The 21,202-nt window shown below is 36.6% G+C and overlaps 2 protein-coding genes across 2 annotated transcripts; both read left to right on the top strand.

Annotated features, from left to right (window-relative positions):
- The first annotated feature begins 418 nt into the window (after positions 1-418).
- LOC110916925 (MDIS1-interacting receptor like kinase 2) lies at positions 419-5,544 on the top strand. Its single transcript, XM_022161574.2, has 3 exons — positions 419-723; positions 2,353-5,129; positions 5,197-5,544. The coding sequence occupies exons 1-3, from the start codon at positions 419-421 to the stop codon at positions 5,514-5,516; spliced, it is 3,402 nt and encodes a 1,133-aa protein (XP_022017266.2). The 3' UTR covers positions 5,517-5,544.
- Positions 5,545-15,638: 10,094 nt separating this feature from the next.
- LOC110919467 lies at positions 15,639-19,151 on the top strand. Its single transcript, XM_022163733.1, has 4 exons — positions 15,639-16,622; positions 16,776-17,091; positions 18,061-18,464; positions 18,816-19,151. Exons 1-4 carry the CDS (start codon positions 15,639-15,641, stop codon positions 19,149-19,151), a joined length of 2,040 nt encoding a protein of 679 aa, XP_022019425.1.
- Positions 19,152-21,202: the final 2,051 nt, after the last annotated feature.

Raw genomic sequence — 21,202 nt, 5'->3', positions numbered from 1 at the left:
AGCTCGTTCCCAATGGAACAAAACTTGAAACTTGACAAAGGGGATGAAGAAGACAAGGTTGATGCAAATCAATATAAGAGACTCATTGGTCGTTTACTTTACTTACAAGCCACACGACCTGACATAGCCTACTCAGTGTATGTGCTTAGTCAGTTCGTGGCAGATCCTAGAAAGAATCATTTGGAGGCCGTTCACAGAGTTTTACGGTACTTGAAGAGCACATCGGGACAGGGAATTCTATTGTCTAACAAAGGGGGATGCAACTCGTCACATATTGTGACGCAGATTGGCTTGGATGCCCCTTTAGTAGACGCTTAAGAACTGGGTATTTACTCTTACTAGGGGAGCGCCCATCTCTTGGAAATCAAAGAAACAGTCTGTTGTTTCCCGATCATTAGCTGAAGCAGAATATAGGGCTATGGCAACGACAGTCAGTGAAGTATTATGGGTTCGTTGGTTGCTTAAGGAGTTGGAAGTCCCACAAGATACTCCGACCCAATTATCATGTGATAATCAAGCTGCGCGACACATAGCAAATAATCCAGTGTTTCATGAACGAACAAAACACATTGAAATGGATTGCTATTTTGTTCGAGAACGCGTCGAGTCAAAAGAGATTGTTCCCATGCATGTTGATTCAAAATTACAAATTGCAGACTTACTTACTAAACCGCTTGGTTCTCATCAGTTGCAAACATTATTAGGCAAGTTGGGCGTTTGCAGGCAAGTTAGGCGTTTGCAACTTACACACGCCAACTTGAGGGGAATTATTCGAATAGTTTATTTTTAGTGCATATATTGGGTGTCATCTCTTTATAGTTATTAGGAGATTGTTATTTCCTTTTATCTTGGTTTCTTCAGTATACAAATATCTATTCAATCAATAGAAGAAAATAACCTTTGGTACCAATTTTTTTATTAATTAGGTAATGATAATATTTATGGCTATAGGGTGGGGTTCGGCTACAAAATCCATTTTTTCCTACAAAGTGTACAAAGTCATAAAACACCATAATTTCAGCCATAAATCACACTCAAAACTCACAACAACAGAGTTAAAATCACTAAAACACAATATCTAAACTCTAACATTCCAAAAAAACTTCAAACACACCATCGTAAAACTATGAATATAAAATACAACATGATAATCAATATAAAACACACTAATGTTAGTCATTCGATATCAAAGCCTTATCATCCAAAACAAAACACAAAATCCTCAAATATGGCGTTTTAATAATCTTCACTTTGTTATTTGTTGGTTTTGGGTGTGTTTTATGGTTGACATTATGCTGTTTTATGACTTTCTTCACAATCCAAACCAGATCAAATGCTAAACTCTTTGTTTTATTTTCACATTATCCACAATTAAACTTCAATTATGCATTACACTTCAGGCTGCAATTGAGTCAAGAAAAAATACAGCTCGTTAGGCTAAGCTTGAGCACGACAAGCCTTCCTGACGCATGCTCGTGCTTGGCGTGAAGAGGGTTTAAGACCGCCTCCAGTTCGACTAGAAAATCTAAAATTTTCTATAAAATATCCAACTTATATCAAATATATGTCTAATAAAAAATATATCATTTATAATATACAAAATAACAAATAAACTTATCATAAGTGAAAAACTCTTTTAGATAAATTACATCATTGCAAAGTAATTTAATAATTGCAAATTCCAGTTTGTTAAGTTATATATAATAGTATGTTGTTTTAATTTACTGTTGTATATTGTTTTGTTGTTGTGAAATCTTTTGTAAATGGTTAAAATTAAGTGATCTATATGAAATAGATAAGAACTTTGTTATTATTTAGTAATTATTCCTTTCGAATTAAGCATCAAGTAAACATGTATAAGGCTAAATAATAACCAATTTCATAACTGTTTGTCAAATATGCAAAAGACACATGTAGTCCTCAAAGTGATATCATCAAAAGAAAAATGTGTTGCAATTTCAAAATTCAAAAGGTCTTCATTGTTATAGAAGTCATGTCAAAATAGGAAAAAAAAAATGTCGGTACGCTCCAGTCATTTTAAAATGTTAATATTGTAATGACATATATTATTAACAAAGGGATTGGAAAATATGCATCTAGTGTTCACATGCTTATTGACTTATCAGAAATCCTATGGAAATTTCGTCTGTAGAAGAAGTTAAATATGTAATTAAAAATTCATTAGGGGGTTAATGTGCAATTCAATTTTCTATAAGTAACATTTATTTTGGGTTAGTAGCTAAGCAAGTCTTGAGTTTTACAGACTTCAATACTAGACCTTATTCCTCAGCTCTTTGTTTCTTTAGTTCATATATTTTTACTTACTTTTTTTCTGGTAAACTTTTATCTTAGTTCCTTCATGTGCGGCTCAGTTGTAGCAGTCTTACTATTTTCTTGTTATAATCTTTTGTATGCCCCTTCACTTGCAACTGCTACACCAACAAGTGTAGCAGCATCTGCTCTTTTGAAATGGAAAGCCAGCCTTGATAAACATAGCCAATCAGTTCTTTCATCATGGGTTGGAAGCAACCCGTGCCATAACAATTGGACCGGAGTCAGTTGCAATAACGCTACTGCAGGCGTAGAGAGTGTTGTAACAAGCATCATAATTCAAAATGTAAACTTAACAGGTACACTTGGTGATCTTGATACATGGTCATTACGGAATCTTGAAACTTTTGATCTTTCAAATAACGCGCTCTATGGCTCCATTCCTTCCAGCATTGGGAACATGTCTAATCTTAGATATTTATCGTTGAACGCTAATAACTTCTCAGGGACAATTCCGTCAGAGATAGGAATGCTAAGATCTTTGGGACTGCTTTCTTTGACCGGTAACCTTCTTACTGGTCATATCCCATATAGCATAGGTAACCTCACAAACTTAACTGAGCTTTATTTGTTCAATAATAATCTGAATGGTCATATCCCAAATAGCATAGGTAACCTCAGAAGGATAGTTTGGCTTGACTTGCATGATAATGATCTTAATGGAGCCATTCCTCCAGAAATTGGGACATTAAGTTTCATCCAAAACATTGACTTTTCTAATAATCATCTTACCGGAGTCATTCCTTCTTCAATAGGAAATTTAACTTATCTCTATTTCCTTTATCTGTATCGTAATCAACTTTCTGGGTCCATTCCATCCGAACTTGCTATGGCTCGGGGTCTCATAGATCTTCAGGTTGGCACTAACAATATCACGGGTTCCATTCCACCTACCTTCCAAAATTTTAGTAGGCTAGGAACGATGTTACTTAACGATAACTTCATATCTGGGACGATTCCAGATTATATAGTGAATTACTCTGAGTTTAGAGTGCTGCACTTAGGTAATAACAACTTCAGTGGTTTCATACCACCTGAATTAGGAAAAAGAACACCACTTTCGGAATTGTATTTGTTCATGAATAATTTTGTAGGTTCCATTCCTCCAAATATGAATCTAAGTAAGATAGAAATGTTTGCAGTATATGACAACATGCTCTCTGGTCCTTTACCAAATGAAATTTGTGTCTCCGGTTCTCTTTCACATTTCACAGTGAGCAACAATCTATTCTCTGGCCATGTACCAAAGAGCTTGAAAAATTGTAGCAGCTTATTCAGAGTTCGGCTTGAAAATAACCAACTGACCGGTAACATATCTCAAGATTTTGGGATATATCCGAAGTTGGATTATATGGATTTGAGTTACAATAAGTTTTATGGCGAGGTGTCGAGCAACTGGGGGTCATGTCCTAATTTAACTAGCTTAAAGATATCCAACAACAATTTGTCTGGAAAAATATCTTCAGAGTTAGGAGGAGCAACAAGATTAGTCCAGCTTGATCTTTCATCAAATCACTTAGTCGGTGAAATCCCAACGAGCTTTGAAAGATTAAGCTCGCTCGTGAACTTGCACCTGGACAACAATATGTTATTAGGTACAATTCCTTCGGTACTTGGAGATCTGTACAACTTAGAAGACCTTAACTTAGCAAAAAATTCTCTTACCGGCCCAATCAATGAAAAATTAGGAGAATGCTTAAAGTTAAGGATGTTGAACTTAAGCAGTAATAAACTTGAGGGACCTATTCCTATACATATTTCCAAGTTGGACAAGTTAGAATCCCTTGATCTTAGTGAAAATAATTTGAATGGGAGGATACCTCCATTGCTTGGGGGTTTGACGGTTGTACAAACGTTGAACCTCTCTCGCAATAATCTCACGGGATCTATTCCTTCAAGTTTAACTGCAATGGTAAGTTTAACTACAGTTGATGTATCTTTTAATCAACTAGAGGGCCCACTTCCAAAGATGCGAGCATTTGAAGATGCTCCAAAGGAGGCACTTGGACATAACAAGGGATTATGTGGAAATAACACAGAGTTAGAGTGTCCCACTCAACCAGGTCACCAAGGTAACAAAAAGAAGGTTTCGATTGTTATTCTGATCATACTTCCTACGTTGGGATTCATGTTTCTCGTGCTTGTTGTCGTATTTTGTTATCTCCGTAAAAGAAACCCGAATGTAACCTTTAGGCCACAAGAGACAAGAACACACCCTTTTACTATTTGGAGCTATGATGGTAAAATGGTGTATGAGAGAATCATTGAAGCCTTAGAGGACTTTGACTCGAAGCATATTATTGGGGTTGGTGGATACGGAACTGTTTATAAAGCTGAGTTGTCATCTGAAATTTTTGCGGTGAAAAAAAATCACGCGCCAGAAGATGGCGAGATGCAAAATCTCAAGAGTTTTAAAAATGAGATACGAGCATTGACAGAAATACGCCATCAAAACATTGTCAAACTCTATGGATTTTGTTCACATTCACGCCACTCATTTTTGGTATATGAGTTCTTGTCAGGAGGGAGCTTACGGAACGTACTTAATCACATGAAACAAGCTGTTGAATTTGATTGGGAGAAAAGGGTGATGGCTGTTAAAAGTATTGCAAGTGCCTTATCATATATGCACCATGATTGTTCACAACCAATCATTCATAGGGACTTATCAAGCAGCAATGTTTTATTTGATTCCGATTGGGTTGCTCATGTGTCTGATTTCGGCACTGCCAGGCTATTAAAACCAGACTCGTCAAACTGGACTTCTTTTGCCGGGACGCTTGGTTACATTGCTCCAGGTATATATAAATCAATCTTTCAACTAATTGTATTCACATGATGTTGACTTGAGTTTTTGTTTTGCAGAACTTGCATACACGATGGAAGTGAATGAGAAGTGTGATGTTTACAGCTTTGGGGTACTAACACTAGAAGTTATAATGGGTAAGCATCCTGGAGAACTCCTCACATTGTTACAAGAGACTAAAGGCATATCTCACACTGAACTTCTGGACCAACGCCTTCCTCTGCCCGAGGAACAAGTTGCTCAGCAAGTGGAATTACTTGTCAAGGTTGCATTCTCATGCGTGCATAAGAGCCCTCAATCTAGGCCGTCAATGAGGAGTATTACTCTAGACCTCTCGGTAGAGACGCATGCAGCCAAAAGTAACAAGATCTCCACCTGAGCCTTGGAGAGGAATGTTTGCTTCAAATCTTTATTACCACCTACTAAATAGTATTTTAAGTTTATTTTCATTTCATACATAAACTTACATGATTTGTTGTTGTTCTATATATTATGTATTTTATTTATTTTCTTGGTATATGACTTATTGTACGTAATCAGGTTGTTGAAAAAGTATTTATATCACAAGAACATTATTAAAACAATATGGAAGGAGACTGCAACCAGCATATTCTAGAATATAGACAGACGAAATGGTATATAATTTACATTTAAGCAATACATGCTCACACCCTCATAGTTGAGTTACAAAATATAAATAGAGTGGTCTATGAAGTGCGTTGTGAGAAATCATATATAACAAACCTGGCTTAAATAAAACTTGATTGATAAATTGGACTGGTAATTTTGTTTACTAATCGTCCCGGGTTCATTGGTTATAAATACGGTACTAAGGTATCATAGTATATATTTCTAAGAGTAGCAACACCAAAAGGTGACAATTATTTGTTATGTTTATACTTCTGATTGTAGGAGTGTGAACGAGTTGATCCGAGCTTAATCTCGGTTTGTTTAGTTTCACAAACTCTTTATATAAAACTTGAGTTCGGCTCATCAGTAATTTTACAAGCTTAAACTTGGCTCATTTGTTTTTTTTTAATTGTTTAGTTGTTTTATTTGTGTACATATATAACTAGCTTATATATATATATATATATATATATATATATATATATATATATATATACACATATATAGGGTGGGGTTCATGCGAGAACCACCTTTATTGCGAGAACCAATGTGAACGGATGGCAATTTTGTAAATAATAAAAAAAATTATAAAATCCCGCCGCTCCCCGCTCAAACGATACGGATGTCATCTTTTAATTAAACTATAATTGATAACACAATTTCATGTCCAAACAACTATCACAACCTAACTCTCCCAATCAATCATTTTTTCCCCAAAAAATCTCATAAACATCAGTCCGATACTCACCGACGCTCACAATTCCAGCCGTTCATCATCAATATTCGCCCACTATCATCGTCGCTAGTCAATCGTCAACAGCACATTAGTCGTCGACTCTAAATTAGGGCAAAAAACAATCATAACGAATCGATTTAGGGTAAAAAACGGTCATAATCGGCATAATCGGCAAGGTTTATTGCACGAAGAGATATATTACGAAGAACATAAGTCTTTGCATCGATTTACGAACTTGAAAGTTCATACATCCAATGTAAGTTCATATTATGTAAGTTTATACAAAGTTCTTATGTGCTTGTTGCCGATTATGTGCTTATTCATGTAGATTACAGCCGATGTAGGTCAATACGATTATGTGTTTGTGTTTTATTTGGAATGCACATGTGCATAACATTGTTCATGTAAATACGATTATGTGTTTGTGTTTGATTTGGAATGCACATGTGCATAATATTGTTTGTGTAGATTACAGCCGATGTTGTGCATATGTGTTTGTGTTTGATTTGGAATGCACATGTGCATAATCTTGTTAATGTAGATTACATCCGATGTAAGTAGATTACAGCCGATGTTTGTTCGTGTAGATTACAGCCGATGTTGTGCATATGTGTTTGTGTTTGAGTTGGAATGCACATGTGCATAATGTGATAACTTATGGTTTTACACTTTTGTAAGGTTCATGCGAGAACCACCTTTATTGCGAGAACCAGTGTGAACACATGGCATTATTGTAAATACATAGAACTTTCAAAATAGCCGCCTCATCCCTGATTCTCCTCTAGTTTGGACTTCAAACAAACATTAACGTCTGATACATCTGATAACCTACAATCATCATCAATCCGTGCGATTCATCCTACAAAATCAAGATATACCCTCCACGATATCAGATACCAGCAGTTCGTCATCAAAATTAGTTGATATCAGTGCGTTAACAACATAATCATCATAATCATCGATCGCACATTCGTATTCCCGTCTAAATTAGGGCAAACCGATCGTAATCATCAAGGTTTGTTGCACAGATAGGGATAATCAGAAGAACACACGTCGTCTAACGTACTATCGATTATCTGTTGCACTGTTCCGTGAATTTGTAAGTTTATACACCTTGTTTTGTAGTCGTATATGATAAAACAACTATTAACCGTCGATTCAGACATGTTATTATGTGGTTATTACATTCAAACAGTTGTTTGATAAATGAATTATTGAAAATTGTGGTATATATATGTTTTTTAGTGAACAGAAGGGCTAATGTTGTGATGAACTATATGTAATGAGGTACTGATGTGTTGTTTTATGTATTTTTTTATTAAGGAATGATGTTACATGAGTAATGTTGGATATGATTGGTAACACGGAAGTTGATTTGGTAAATGATAGGGTTTTTACTTCTGAATTATGACTGTCGACAAGTTATGTGGTGTTAATGCACATGTGCATTGACACGACAGAATAGGCTTTTACTGAATAGGCAGAATAGGCTTATACGGAACAGGATAGTAAGATAATTTTATGATCTATACAGTTAATGCACATGTGCATTAACACGACATAATAGGCTTATACAGAATAGGCTTATACGGAACATGATAATAAAATAATTTTATGATTATTGATATTATTTTTTAGTATTTTATTATTTTTTTGTTTTGTATATTATTGTAGATCAACAATGGGAAAATCGAAGAAAGTAACTTTTGTTTTGAAGTCAATGGATGAAGGGTCAAAAAAAAATGTCGGATGCAATGGAAGATGATTATGCGACTTGCAATGGAAGATGATTACGCGACAGTTAAACAAAGAGGTAAAAATCGAGAAAGTAACTTTTGTTTTGTCTATTATTTTTTATGGAAGCATACCTGTTGATAAGCTCAGTCATGTTAATGCACATGCATAGTTATGAACAAATGCATATTTTGCCAGATTATTTCAATTAGGTCAGTCATATGGATGAAAATGTGCAGTTAGGCACATGTGCATAATTTTCCAGAATATGTTAATAAGATCATTCATGTTGTTATGTGCATAGTTTGCCAGAATTTTGCCAGAATATGTTAACAATGTAATTTATGTTGATGCACATGTGCATAGTGTATATAGTAATGATAATGTTAAAGTTAATGCACATATTCATTGAGATTGTATGTTTGTTAATCATATGCTTTTTGTTTTGTTTATTATCGTAGATCGACAACGGAAAAAAAATCAAAGAAGGTAACTTTCGTTTTGAAATCAAGGGATGAAGAGTCAAAAAAATGCCGGATGCAATGGAAGATGATTACGCAACGGTTAAACAAAGAGGTAAAAAAGGTTGACTAATATTTGATGATGTAGTTGGGAGTTTATGCACATGTGCATACCTTTATTACTTTCATATTAAATGATATCATTTATGTAAACACATTAAATATATCCCATGTAGGTGCACAAGAAGAAAAAAAGCATAAACAGGAGGACAAGTGAGCGAAATCACTATAAAAAAATTGAACAAGTAAACAAAATACCTTTATTACTTCACAGATTGCGGGTTGTTCGCTGTGCAACATATTGAGATGTATAAAGGGAGTGGTGAGAAGTTTGATTGCATATTCAACAAAGATAAAGAAATTCAAGACTTGCAACTTAAGAGCATGAGAGTGAAGATAGCAACAAAAAACTGTCGTTATCAGAGGCGAATGATCATGTTCGTGAATATATGATGTATTATGTTGTTTGGTAGCAGGAATGTTGGTACTACACATGTGCATAGTTTGAAATAACATACATATTGGTATTGTATAATGTATTACAGATGGTTATATTTGTTAATTTAGGATGTAATGTGTTGTTTGGTATAGTATATGTTGGTGGTGCATATGTGTAATAATGATTGTTGATCGGACTATGTGATTCTTATGATGAGGGTGTTATATTTACTTGTTGTAACTGTGTTAATGTTGGTAATGCACATGTGCATTAATAAAAAACAATAAACATGTCGGTAATGCATATGTATATTTTGAAATATTGTATTTTTGTTTATATCATATTACGCATGTGGTACCCTATTACGTATGGGGTATCACGTTACATATGTTAATGTATATGTAAGGAAAACGGATTACATGTAATTAAAAAATATACATGTATGCACGTGTGCATTGTTCGAAACAATAACCGTGTGGAATGAAATGGTAAACATGTATGCACATGTGCATTGGTCAAAACAACAACGATGTGGAATGAAACAGTAAACATGTATGCACATGTGCATTGTGCGAAACAGTAACCATGTCAATACAATGCACACGTTCATTATCATTTTATATATAACACGAGCATTATCATTTTATATATAACGACATTGTTTTTTAACAGAACCAGATGCCATATATTCAAACCAAAACTCTAGCCAGGAACTAGAGAATTACGCTTACAATAAACATATTCTCCATTTTGGCTCTAATTCTCCATTTTGGCTATGACTTTCATCCACAACAGAATACACTCCTTGACTTGTTCCAGTCTTCTAGCATTTGAAATCTGCACGACTTTGAATACCTTCTCATTTCTGCTCGACCATATGATCCATAATGTAGCCATCACTGTGCAGTTGACTACCTTTTTCTTCTTATAGAAATCTCCGGCTTACAGGAAAATCGTTTACTCCCAACCATGCTCCGACCATCCACCATAGCGTTTTCGACATCAAACATTTAATGAGAATGTGTTCAACAGTTTCTTGCTCGTATTTGCAAACCGGGCACAATGTGTTGTTGGTCTGAATTACCCCTTTTTTCCAGCTCCGTCTTTGTCGGTAACCTGCCTTCGACGCCTTTCCATGCTAACATATTGGCTTTAGATGTAGCCCAACCGTTCCAAGTCATTACAAAGCCACTCGATAGGTCCCCGCTTGTGACACACAAATTCTCTCTAACGGTTTTAACATTAAAAGTCGACTTATTTTCCTAGTGCCAACCCCACCCATCTTGACCCATCTTCATTCTGGTGTCTCTCAGTAGTGCGAAAAGCTGTATAAACTCCACCCATGCCTCCCCGGTTATCGGCTTGTTCTTCCATTGCCAATCCCACACAGTCACCTCCCCTATTCTTTTGTAGTTGTCCGCCACCCAAGACCATTTGTTCGCTACCATTCTGCACATAATTGGATAGTTCTCCATAAGGCACTTTTTCAGAATCCATAAATCAACGGCATAGTCTAATTTTCAACATAATGCACATGTGCATATAGTTTAATACAATATCATTTACAATCAAAATAATGCACATGTGCATATAATTTGATACATCATCATTTACAGTAAGTATAATGCACATGTGCATATCATTTAATACAATATCATTTACAAAGTATATACATCATTTACAGTCAACATAATACCTTTAGTCACAAATCGAATGAATTGCAACTCTTGATGTTCTGTATTTGTAGGTGTATTGTGACAGTCAACTGTATTATCAGCAAATGGACTGGCAATGACAGCAACAATGTCCACATCAGGTGTATGAGGAGGATTATCAGAGAATGTATGAGGATGAACATCAGATGTAAATGGTGGTGTAGAGGATGTCGTAAACAGAGGATTATCAGAGAATGTATGAGGAGGAACATCAGATGTAAATGGTGATGTAGAGGATGCCGTAAACACCGTTTCTCGCTGCCGCCGCCGTGACATCCGCCATAAACACCGTGCCAACTGCAACCACTGTGAAATACATGAACACCGACTACCATATGCGGTGAAAACCACGGTGCACGACTCTCCGCCACCGTGAAACCGCCGTGAATGACTCTCAGCCCGAGTGTGGAGACCATAAACTGGTGAACTACTGAAACCCTAGAAAAGGAGACAACAGTGACATAAGGAAAAATAAGGAACGATGGAAAAAAAAGGAACGTGTGTTTTTTATATAAACATAATATAATTACAAAAATGCCATGTGTTCACACTGGTTCTCGCGGTTCTCGCAATAAAGGGTGGTTCCTAACGGATCTTTATCCTACATATATATATATATATATATATATATATATATATATATATATATATATATTTGAAACTATAAATTCATAGGGGAAGGTTCAAATGAAAACCACTAGTTAACGCGAAAACTCGAAAACTCACTAAAAAAGTCAAAAAAACATACCAATTTTTTTTTTTTTTGCATACCAATTTTCGCCACTTTTAGTATATAAAAAAATTTCAAAAAAAAAATTTGTAGTGCACATGTGTAATACAGAAAAAAACTTCTTCTTTTTTTTTGAGAAAAAAAATTTTTATATAAAAAAACCTGCGATTTTTTATAAAAAAATTGAAAAAAAAAATTTTGGTGTGTTTTTTAGGCCTTTTTTTAGTTAGTTTTCGAGTTTTCGCGATAAAAGTCGTTTTCATTTGAACCATCCCTAAATTCATATATGTATATACATAATATTTATTTGAGGTGTGCAAATCACGGTTTGAAGCTGAATTATGATTTGGTTTGTTTAATTTTGGTTGTTTGGACAAAATATACATGAAATCATTTCTAACGCAACCCATTTCATAAAATCATTTCTAGCATAACATGTTACATGGAACCTTTAAGGCCCAAACAAATTTGAAGCTATTTGGTCCAATCGTATTATGAATTCTCATGGTTTTCGATATAACATTGACACGTATACCTAATTCACATATCTTTATATACAGTGGCGGATCAAGGAATTTTTTTCTGGGGGTGCAGAAAAAATTTAAAAATTTTAGGCCCCTAGCTATATAAAAAAAATTGGTTCATAGCGGGTCAGATCGGGTCGGGTCATGTAAAACAAGTAAAAATAAACAAACAAAGTTTCGCGGGTCGGATCAGATCGGCATGGGTTGGGTCAATTTCAATTTTGAAACAATCAAACCATATTTCCTAACTTTCTATCACATTAACAAAGTTTAAAGTAAAATAGTAAACAACATAAAAAACCATCACAAGTAAGTAAAGTAACAACAAAAAACCATCAAAGTTCAGACCCTAGCTACTATTTACCCTAATCATTAAATAAAACAACAAAAAAAAACTTATTTAAGACATAGTTTAGTCTTTAATTAGAAGAATCCGACGAAAAAAAGTGGTCCAACTCTTTTCCTTTTGAGAAATCGCGTCATAACTTATCTACTAATGGTTCTTATCACATATAAATTTCTCCATAAGTTCATAAAACAACGCCAAACACTTAAACAAAATAAATAATCATGTTCAACAAATAGTCCATAATTTTCAATTTTAATTTCAAACATTCAAACCCTAGTTTTAAATGTTGATTAGTAATCATATAAACAAACAAAGCTTAAAATAATACAGCAAAATAGTTAACTACAAGTCTAGAACAACTAAAAAAATATTAAAAATATAAAAAGATCAAACCCTTATACATCTATATTTTCTCCTAATCGCCACATAAAGCAACAAAAAACAATCAATAAAAAATGATAAATCTTTGGGTTAGGTAGTTGGGTTGATAAAATTAGATTGGAAATTGGGTTAAGTAAAGTGAATAAGTGGTTAAAGAATAATTATACAAATTGTGTTATATACTTATATATTCATAATAATTAGCATGGTTGTAAAACAAGGTTTCCAAGGATGAGTACTCCCCGAGTAGTCGCTACAAGGTAGGCTGCCGAGGCGACTTTCTTTGACTCCGCCTAATTACTCGGAGTCGGTCAAACGCGGTCAACCTCGGCCAGAATTGGATCTAGTAGGTCAACTCGGGCCTAGTTTGATTTAAATAATAATATAACATAATTTCTATGCTTATCATATTAAAGAATAAATATCATTTTCACGTATTTTGTTATAAATATTAGTAAATTTATGTTATTTGACATATATTTAATGTCCAAAGAGTAATTTCTTTATAGTTTAACATGTCCGAGTACTCCCCTAGTACTCTCCGCCTAGACCGAGTACTCTCAACTCCCTGGTCGACCGACTAGGTTGCGCCTAGAGACTTTTGCAACCATGATAATTAGTGTTTATTTTTTTTATAAATTCATAATCTTTTTTCTAAGGATGGCGGTTGAAAATTTTCAAGGGGTGCGGTTGAAAAAATCCAAGAGATGCGGTTGGGATTTTCGACGAAAATTGGCACTTCAAAATTTTCTTTCAAAGGGTGCGGCCCCCCACCCACCATTATGGGTAGGTCTGCCCCTGGTCATATATATACATACACACATATTCATCTTGACAAGCATGTCTTAATTTGGTTTGGTTCGGTTGGGTTACGAGACACCCTTAACCATAAGAATAAATATCATTTTCACGTATTTTGTTATAAGTATTAGTAAATTTATGTTATTTGACATATATTTAATCTCCAAAGAGTAATTTCTTTATAGTTTAACATGTCCGAGTACTCCCCGAGTACTCTCCGCCTAGACCGAGTACTCTCAACTCCCTGGTCGACCGACTAGGTTGCGCCTAGCGACTTTTGCAACCATGATAATTAGTGTTTATTTTTTTTATAAATTCATAATCTTTTTTCTAAGGATGGCGGTTGAAAATTTTCAAGGGGTGCGGTTGAAAAAATCCAAGAGATGCGGTTGGGATTTTCGACGAAAATTGGCACTTCAAAATTTTCTTTCAAAGGGTGCGGCCCCCCACCCACCATTATGGGTAGGTCTGCCCCTGGTCATATATATACATACACACATATTCATCTTGACAAGCATGTCTTAATTTGGTTTGGTTCGGTTGGGTTACGAGACACCCTTAACCATAAGCATAACTGATTAATCGGTTAATCAAATACCTTAACTATAACCATCAATTAATTCCGGTTAACGTTTAATTCGGTACGGTGTAGGTCTAGTTACCAGTTAACAGTTAAGGTTTACTCACCCCTGATATTTATTATATATTAATTTTTAACAGACTTATGTATAATATTGTTAGAACTTTTGAGATCGTTGATACTTGTGCTGGATCAGTTTAGTCTCAGTTTGTAGCTATTTTAAATGTATAGGGGCTTATTTTGTAATTCTCTAGAATTAGGAATCCTGACTTGGTGTAGTTAAGATTCCAGCAAATTTATAAATTTGCTGGCAAGTCAGGAGCTCACTATAAATACCCCAAGCATTGTAACCTAGCCAAGTTTTTGGCTCTTTGAGGAATATTAGTGTTGTTACTTTCTCTTGTTGATCTAGTGCTCAAATCTGATATCCAAGGTTGTTTATTGTTATATCTTACTGTTTGGATTCAATACAACACTTGTTGTATTCATTAATCCACTAGCTTCACCTTCATCTTTGATTCTTCTTGACTTTTCATATCTCAAACACCTAATCAATAGGTGTTATGGGCTAAAACAACCAACCACTGTGATCCGGATACGTTTTGGGATCTACAATTTGGTATCAGAGCCTTTGTGCTCTTAAAGGCTCTTGGTTGTTGTGTTCTTGTTAAGATTTTTCATTGTTTTGAAGGTTTTTCAAAGTTTCAAGGTTTTTCAAATTTTTGAGCTTAAAATGGATTGATTTGGTGTGTTTAATCGATAGGTTGTTGTTAATACTTGATTAGGGAGTCATTTTGGACATTTTGTTGCATCAAAACATGGTTTTTGAGCTGTTTTTGAGTGATTAGAGGGTTTTAGTTCGTGTTAAACCCTCTGTCCAGCGAAATTATCTTGAAGCCAGCGAACAATATTTGAATACAGCGAAATTATCTTTTGAAGACAGCGAACTCAGCGTTGAATATAGCGAAATAAATCAAATCGTTGAGGATCTTATCGCATAATCATTAATTTCGCCGACCATCGTTCGAGCGAAATTGTTGATCATTAGCGAAATAGTGTCAATTGTCCCTTGAGCGAAATTATCGAAGGCGACTTCGAGAGCCGTGATAGCGAACCACAGCGTTCTTATCACGGTTATCGGTGAAATTAACCTAACATCTGTCTGTGTTTTGATTTGTCAGCGAAGTTACGTGATCGCTCGTGCAGGATTGCATAACTCTCCAGCGAAGGTAGCGGATCAGCTAGTGAAGGTGTTCAAACATCATCGATCATCGGCGAAATTAAGTCTCTTGTCAGTTAACCTGTGATATGTCAGCGAATTTAAGATCTGATCAGCTCATATTTGTCTAAAACAAGCAAAGATGTCGCTAAATCAACTAAGTCCAATTGCTCAAGCGGAACTTGAAACTGGAACTACCACTCGCCCACCAAAGTTAAAAGGGGCGGAAGACTTTAGCACTTGGAAAACCCGAATTCAATCGTTCTTTGAGTACACGGACTACAATTTGTGGCTCTATGTTACCGCTGGACCTCATATTCCAACGGTAGTTCGAGGAGATGCAGTAGTTGCTAACAATGACGCTACTACCTTCACTGATGAAGACAAAGCTCTCATTCAACGTGATCGTCGCGCACACGCTGCTCTAACCATGGCTCTATCAACCAACGATTGCAACATGTTTGAGGAGCACCGAACTGCAAATGCACTCTGGAATGCATTAATCGAGTACTATGAAGGAAATGAAGAACTGATCGAAAGCAAGAGAGATATGGTGCAGAAACAATACGACATGTTTTGCGGAGTTCGTGGAGAAAGTCTTTCTGATCACATCAGTCGCTTTTTGAACATGATGACCAAAATGAAGAAGGCAGGAAATCCTGTTACAAATCGTGCTGCAATAAAGAAGCTGCTTGATTCACTCCCCAAGGAATGGAGCCTACAATGCATGATGATCAAGAAGGATTTCCTCAACAATCCTAATCCTGTCACTCTGTCAGATCTGATCAACACCCTAAGAGCCTTTGAAATGGATGTTAACAAAAGAGAGATGAACACTGCTGGATATCAACCTAAGTCAACTCAACCTTCAGCTGGATTGAAGAATGTGGCATTTCTCGCTTCAGGGGGCATCACTCCACAAGCTTCTGACTTAATTTACGCGAACGCTTTCGCAAGCGCATCTAAAGCCCCACAACTTGTTGAGAAGACCATCACTGTGGATACTCAAGCGTTGAAAGTATCCACTGAAAATGTGGCACTCTTCAACACATTTCTGAGCAGCTACGAAGCCCTAATGTCTGGGGAATTGAAAAAGGAGATGTTCACTGCTGAAGACATGTATCAGGTTGATCCAGATGATATGGAAGAAATGGATCTGAAATGGCAAATGGCCATGATCACTTTGAGGTTAAAGAAATTTCAAGACAAGACAGGCAAGCGTTTGGGTCTTGGAAAAGCTGGCTTTGACAAATCTAAGCTGAGGTGCTACAACTGCAAGAATCTAGGACACTTCAAGCGCGATTGTCCTCTGTTAAAAGAAGGAAACAGTGAAACTACTCCTGCTGTAAAGCAAATCACAGTTGAAGAGAACAAAAACAATGCGTCTCCCAGCACGCCAAAAGCTTTAGTCGTTGAAGACTATGATTGGAGTGAGGAAATCACTGAAGCAAAGGAGCAAGTTAACAAAGCCCTGATGGCCAAGATCTCAGGTGAATCATCTGCAAGGCAGTTTGAGAAGCAGACAGCTGGAATTCCGACTGGAGACAATGCTGCTGACAAGGGATTGAAAAGCATTCTTACTTCAGTGGAGACTTGTGATTAAGCAGAAAAGCATGTTGCTAAAGAAACATCTGAGAAAGGCAAGGATAAGGTCCAAGCAGCAGCCATGAAAGCAGATTCATCAAAAGAAAAGGCTGACAAGGACTTGGTAAATAGTATTCCACTTAGTTTTAAAGAAAAATTATGCTCACCAGCATGCGTTGATGTCGTGGCACATTACAAATTCTTAAACCTAGAATTTGAAAGGCAAAAAGACAAAGCTTTAAAATTTAACAACGAGCTTAAACAGAACGAGGCTGCATATCAGAGAAAGTTGAACTCAACTTTGGCTGAAATGCAAACCCTTAAAGAATTTGTGTTTAGAAAAGATTTTGTCATTAATGATCTTACAGAAAGATTAGAAAAAGCTTTGAACGAAAAGAACAAACTTCAAATTATAATAGATAAATGGAATGTCAGTCAAAAGGCCTTTACTGACATTAAAAATTGCCAACGACCAACGTTTGTGAAAGACGGGATTGGATATAAGGATAGGCACGGAAATGAAAGAAAACTCTTCTTTCCACCTCACAGCAAAAACTACGTGCCTATGCCGACTCCTCATCCCGAAAATGATCTCATAAATGAAAAGGCCTCAGTTGAACAAAATGAATTTTATGAAAATGAGACAACCGCTAACTGTTCTAAAAGCAATGCAGATCCCATTGAGTGTAAAGAAGATGTGTGCGATGAGGATGGAGACTGCGGCGGGTCAAAAATAGGAATTGGATATTCAGACGACAGTTATTCCACCGTTAACTGGTTCGTCTGGAATTGTTCTAAGAAAAACAATGTTAAGGATGAATGTAATAATTTAAGTAGGATGGATGACTGTAATGGCCAAGTGCCTAAATTTAAATCCTTGGATGACTGTAAGGGCCATGTGCCTACATTTGAGACCCGTGATCGTGAACCTTATGTGTCTGATTGTCATGATTTAAATTATGCGTGTTGTGATGATAAAGTTTCTTGTGAATCTCCTGTATTTGTGCCAGAATTAAAAAGGAATAGCTTTGGAAAATTCCTTACAAAGGAAATTCCCGAATTTATTCCTTCTAGAACAGGTATGACAGAATCAGAAAGGAGCGTCACTGAAGACCAAGATAATGAAGATTCAAGCGTCACTACCACAGAAGACGAACAAACATCAGAAAGTTCAACTGAAGATCAGGTAACTAGTGATGAAAGCTTCGAGTGTTCAAGTTGTGAAGCTATTAAAGACCAAGATTCAAAACGCTCAAACGACGATCGAAGCTACAATGGGTCAAGTTACGAAGCAAGTGAAGAACAAAGTTCGAGCGAGGACAACACATCTGAAAGCTCACTCGATTTAGACAGTGATGAAGAACATTCCGAAGATGAAAGCAGAGTGGACAAGAAAATGAAGAAAGCAGAAACCTCAAGACTCTCATCACATACATCATCTTCTCACACCAAAAGACCCAGACATAAAAGATGCTTTCGCTGTGGTCATTTAGGACATACAGCGAAACATTGTAAAACCAAGAAGTTTCCTAAACCAGAGCATGATTTTATTACAAACGTCACACATCAACTAAATTATCTTAAGAAATCTGTTAAAAATCTGGTCGAGTCAACTGCGTATCTTTGGAAACAAAAAGAAGTCAAAGTGGGTCAAAACCACGATAGATTCGAAATGAAGCAGATCTGGGTTCCCAAATCAAACTAATTTGTATATTTGTATATTTGTGTATATCAGAATAAACTCCAGAAATGGCTTCGAATGCTCATGGAATACATCTGGCACGTCGACAGCGGATGTTCAAGACACATGACTGGGTTGAAGGAACTGTTGAAGAACTTCCGCTTTATTGATGGTGATTTTGTGTCTTTCGCTGGCGACGAAAAGGGAGGAAAGATTGTTGGAGTAGGAGATGTGGTGTCCGAAGCCCTCACACTGGAGAATGTCAACTATGTTCCTGAGCTGTGCTATAATCTCATGAGTGTTTCTCAAGTCTGCGATAAAGGAATCTCGGTGCTTTTCAATGACGTGGAATGCTTGTTCCTGAAGCCCGGTTATGATGTTCCTGCATAAATGATCATGCTCACTGCTCCAAGACAGAACAACACATACGTGCTCAACATGAAAAATGACAAAACAAATGACAACTTGACATGCTTAATCTCCAAAGCTTCAGAATCGGAGTCACTGCTTTGGCATAGACGACTGGGCCATGTTAATTTCAAAAATATGAACAAACTCTCTAAGTTAAACTTAGTTAGAGGTCTTCCAATTAAATAATTTCCATTTTTCGAAAAATGTATTGCATGCGCCCAGGGAAAGCAGCATAAGAAACCGCACAAGTCCAAAGCAGTGAACACGATATCTGCCCCGCTTCAATTGTTACATATGGACCTTTTTGGTCCTATTAGTGTTAAAAGTCTTGCTAAAAGCTCTTATTGTTTGGTTGTTACAGATGATTTCTCTCGGTTTTCATGGGTATATTTTCTTGAAGCGAAAAGCGAGACAGCTAAAGTTTTAAAATCATTCATTCCACTGATTGAAAACGTTACCAAGCTAAAAGTGAAGTCTATCAGAAGCGACAACGGGTCTGAGTTCAAAAATCAGACCTTCATATCATTCTATGCAGAAAAGGGAATTCATCTCCAATACAGTGCTGCCAGAACTCCCCAACAAAATGGAGTTGCTGAACGTAAGAATAGAACGCTGATCGAAGCTGCACGAACCATGCTGGTGGACTCAAAGCTTCCAATTATCTTCTGGGCAGAAGCAGTTAATACGGCATGCTACGTTCTAAACAGAGTACTCATCATGAAACCTCATGGAAAGACAGCATATGAGCTTCTCTTCAAAAGAAAGCCACTTATAGATTTCTTCAGACCATTCGGCTGTTCGTGCACGCTTTTAAACACTCAAGAAAATCTCGTCAAATTTGAAGCAGTGGGTGATATCTGCTACTTTATGGGATATTCATCCACACAGAAGGCTTACCGTGTTTACAACAAACGAACGAAGATGGTAATTGAATCTTACTATGTTGACTTTCAAGAAGGAAATTACACCAACACCGAGAGTACTCCAGATTGGTTCTATGATGTGGGTGTGATCTTCAACAACTTTGAAATTCCAAAGATAGTACCAGACCATGAGCCAGTTGAAGACACTCAAGTTGAACCATTGTTTGACTCATCTGACATTGGCTTGACTCCTTTCACCACCCGCTTATCTCCATCATCCGCTGATCCTATTCTGACTGTAAATGAAGCAACTGATGACACTTCGCCTGAGAACACCCAAGACAATGGTGCTTCTTCTTCACATGCGAATGTGAATGAGCCAACTCAAGAAGATGACCCACCAGTAATTTACGTGGACGAACACTTCACCAACCTTCCGCAGCAGATTGAATCTCTAACAAACGCCGGATACAAGACAAATAGAAATCATCCTCTTGAAAAGTCATCGGTGCTGTAGAAGAAGGAGTACGTACAAGCGGGCAGTCGTCAAGCATCAACAAAGGTCTCTTCGCAACTTTTCTATCACAATCAGTTCCGCGTGACATCGAAGACGCTATTCAAGACTCCAGCTGGGTTCAGGCAATGCAAGAAGAGTTATCTCAATTCAGGAAGCTTAAAGTTTGGGAACTTGTAGATCTACCTGAAGGAAAGTTTCCAATTGGCACTAAATGAGTCTTTCAAAATAAGATGGATGATCGTGGGGTGGTTATCAAGAACAAGGCTCGATTGGTAGTACAGGGTTTTCGGCAGGAAGAAGGAATTGACTACGAAGAAGTCTTTGCTCCAGTTGCACGACTGGAGGCAATCAGAATATTCCTGGCATACGCTTCATATAGAAACTTCAAAGTGTTTCAAATGGATGTTAAAAGTGCGTTTCTGTATGGGAAGGTAAAGGAAGAAGTTTATGTATGTCAGCCTCCAGGGTTCGAAGATCCACACTTTCCAGGTCGCTAGTTCAAGCTAGACAAAGCACTCTATGGTCTTCATCAAGCTCCACGCGCGTGGTACGAGACTTTGTCCACATATTTGTTGGAATGTGGATATACCAGAGGAAAGATCGACATGACTCTATTCACCAAAAAGATCGGAGAGGATGTAATGCTCGTG

This window comes from Helianthus annuus, chromosome 16 (genome assembly GCF_002127325.2).
Source record: "Helianthus annuus cultivar XRQ/B chromosome 16, HanXRQr2.0-SUNRISE, whole genome shotgun sequence".
Taxonomy (NCBI): Eukaryota; Viridiplantae; Streptophyta; class Magnoliopsida; order Asterales; family Asteraceae; genus Helianthus; species Helianthus annuus.
This window is presented reverse-complemented; position numbering and strand designations above follow the sequence as displayed.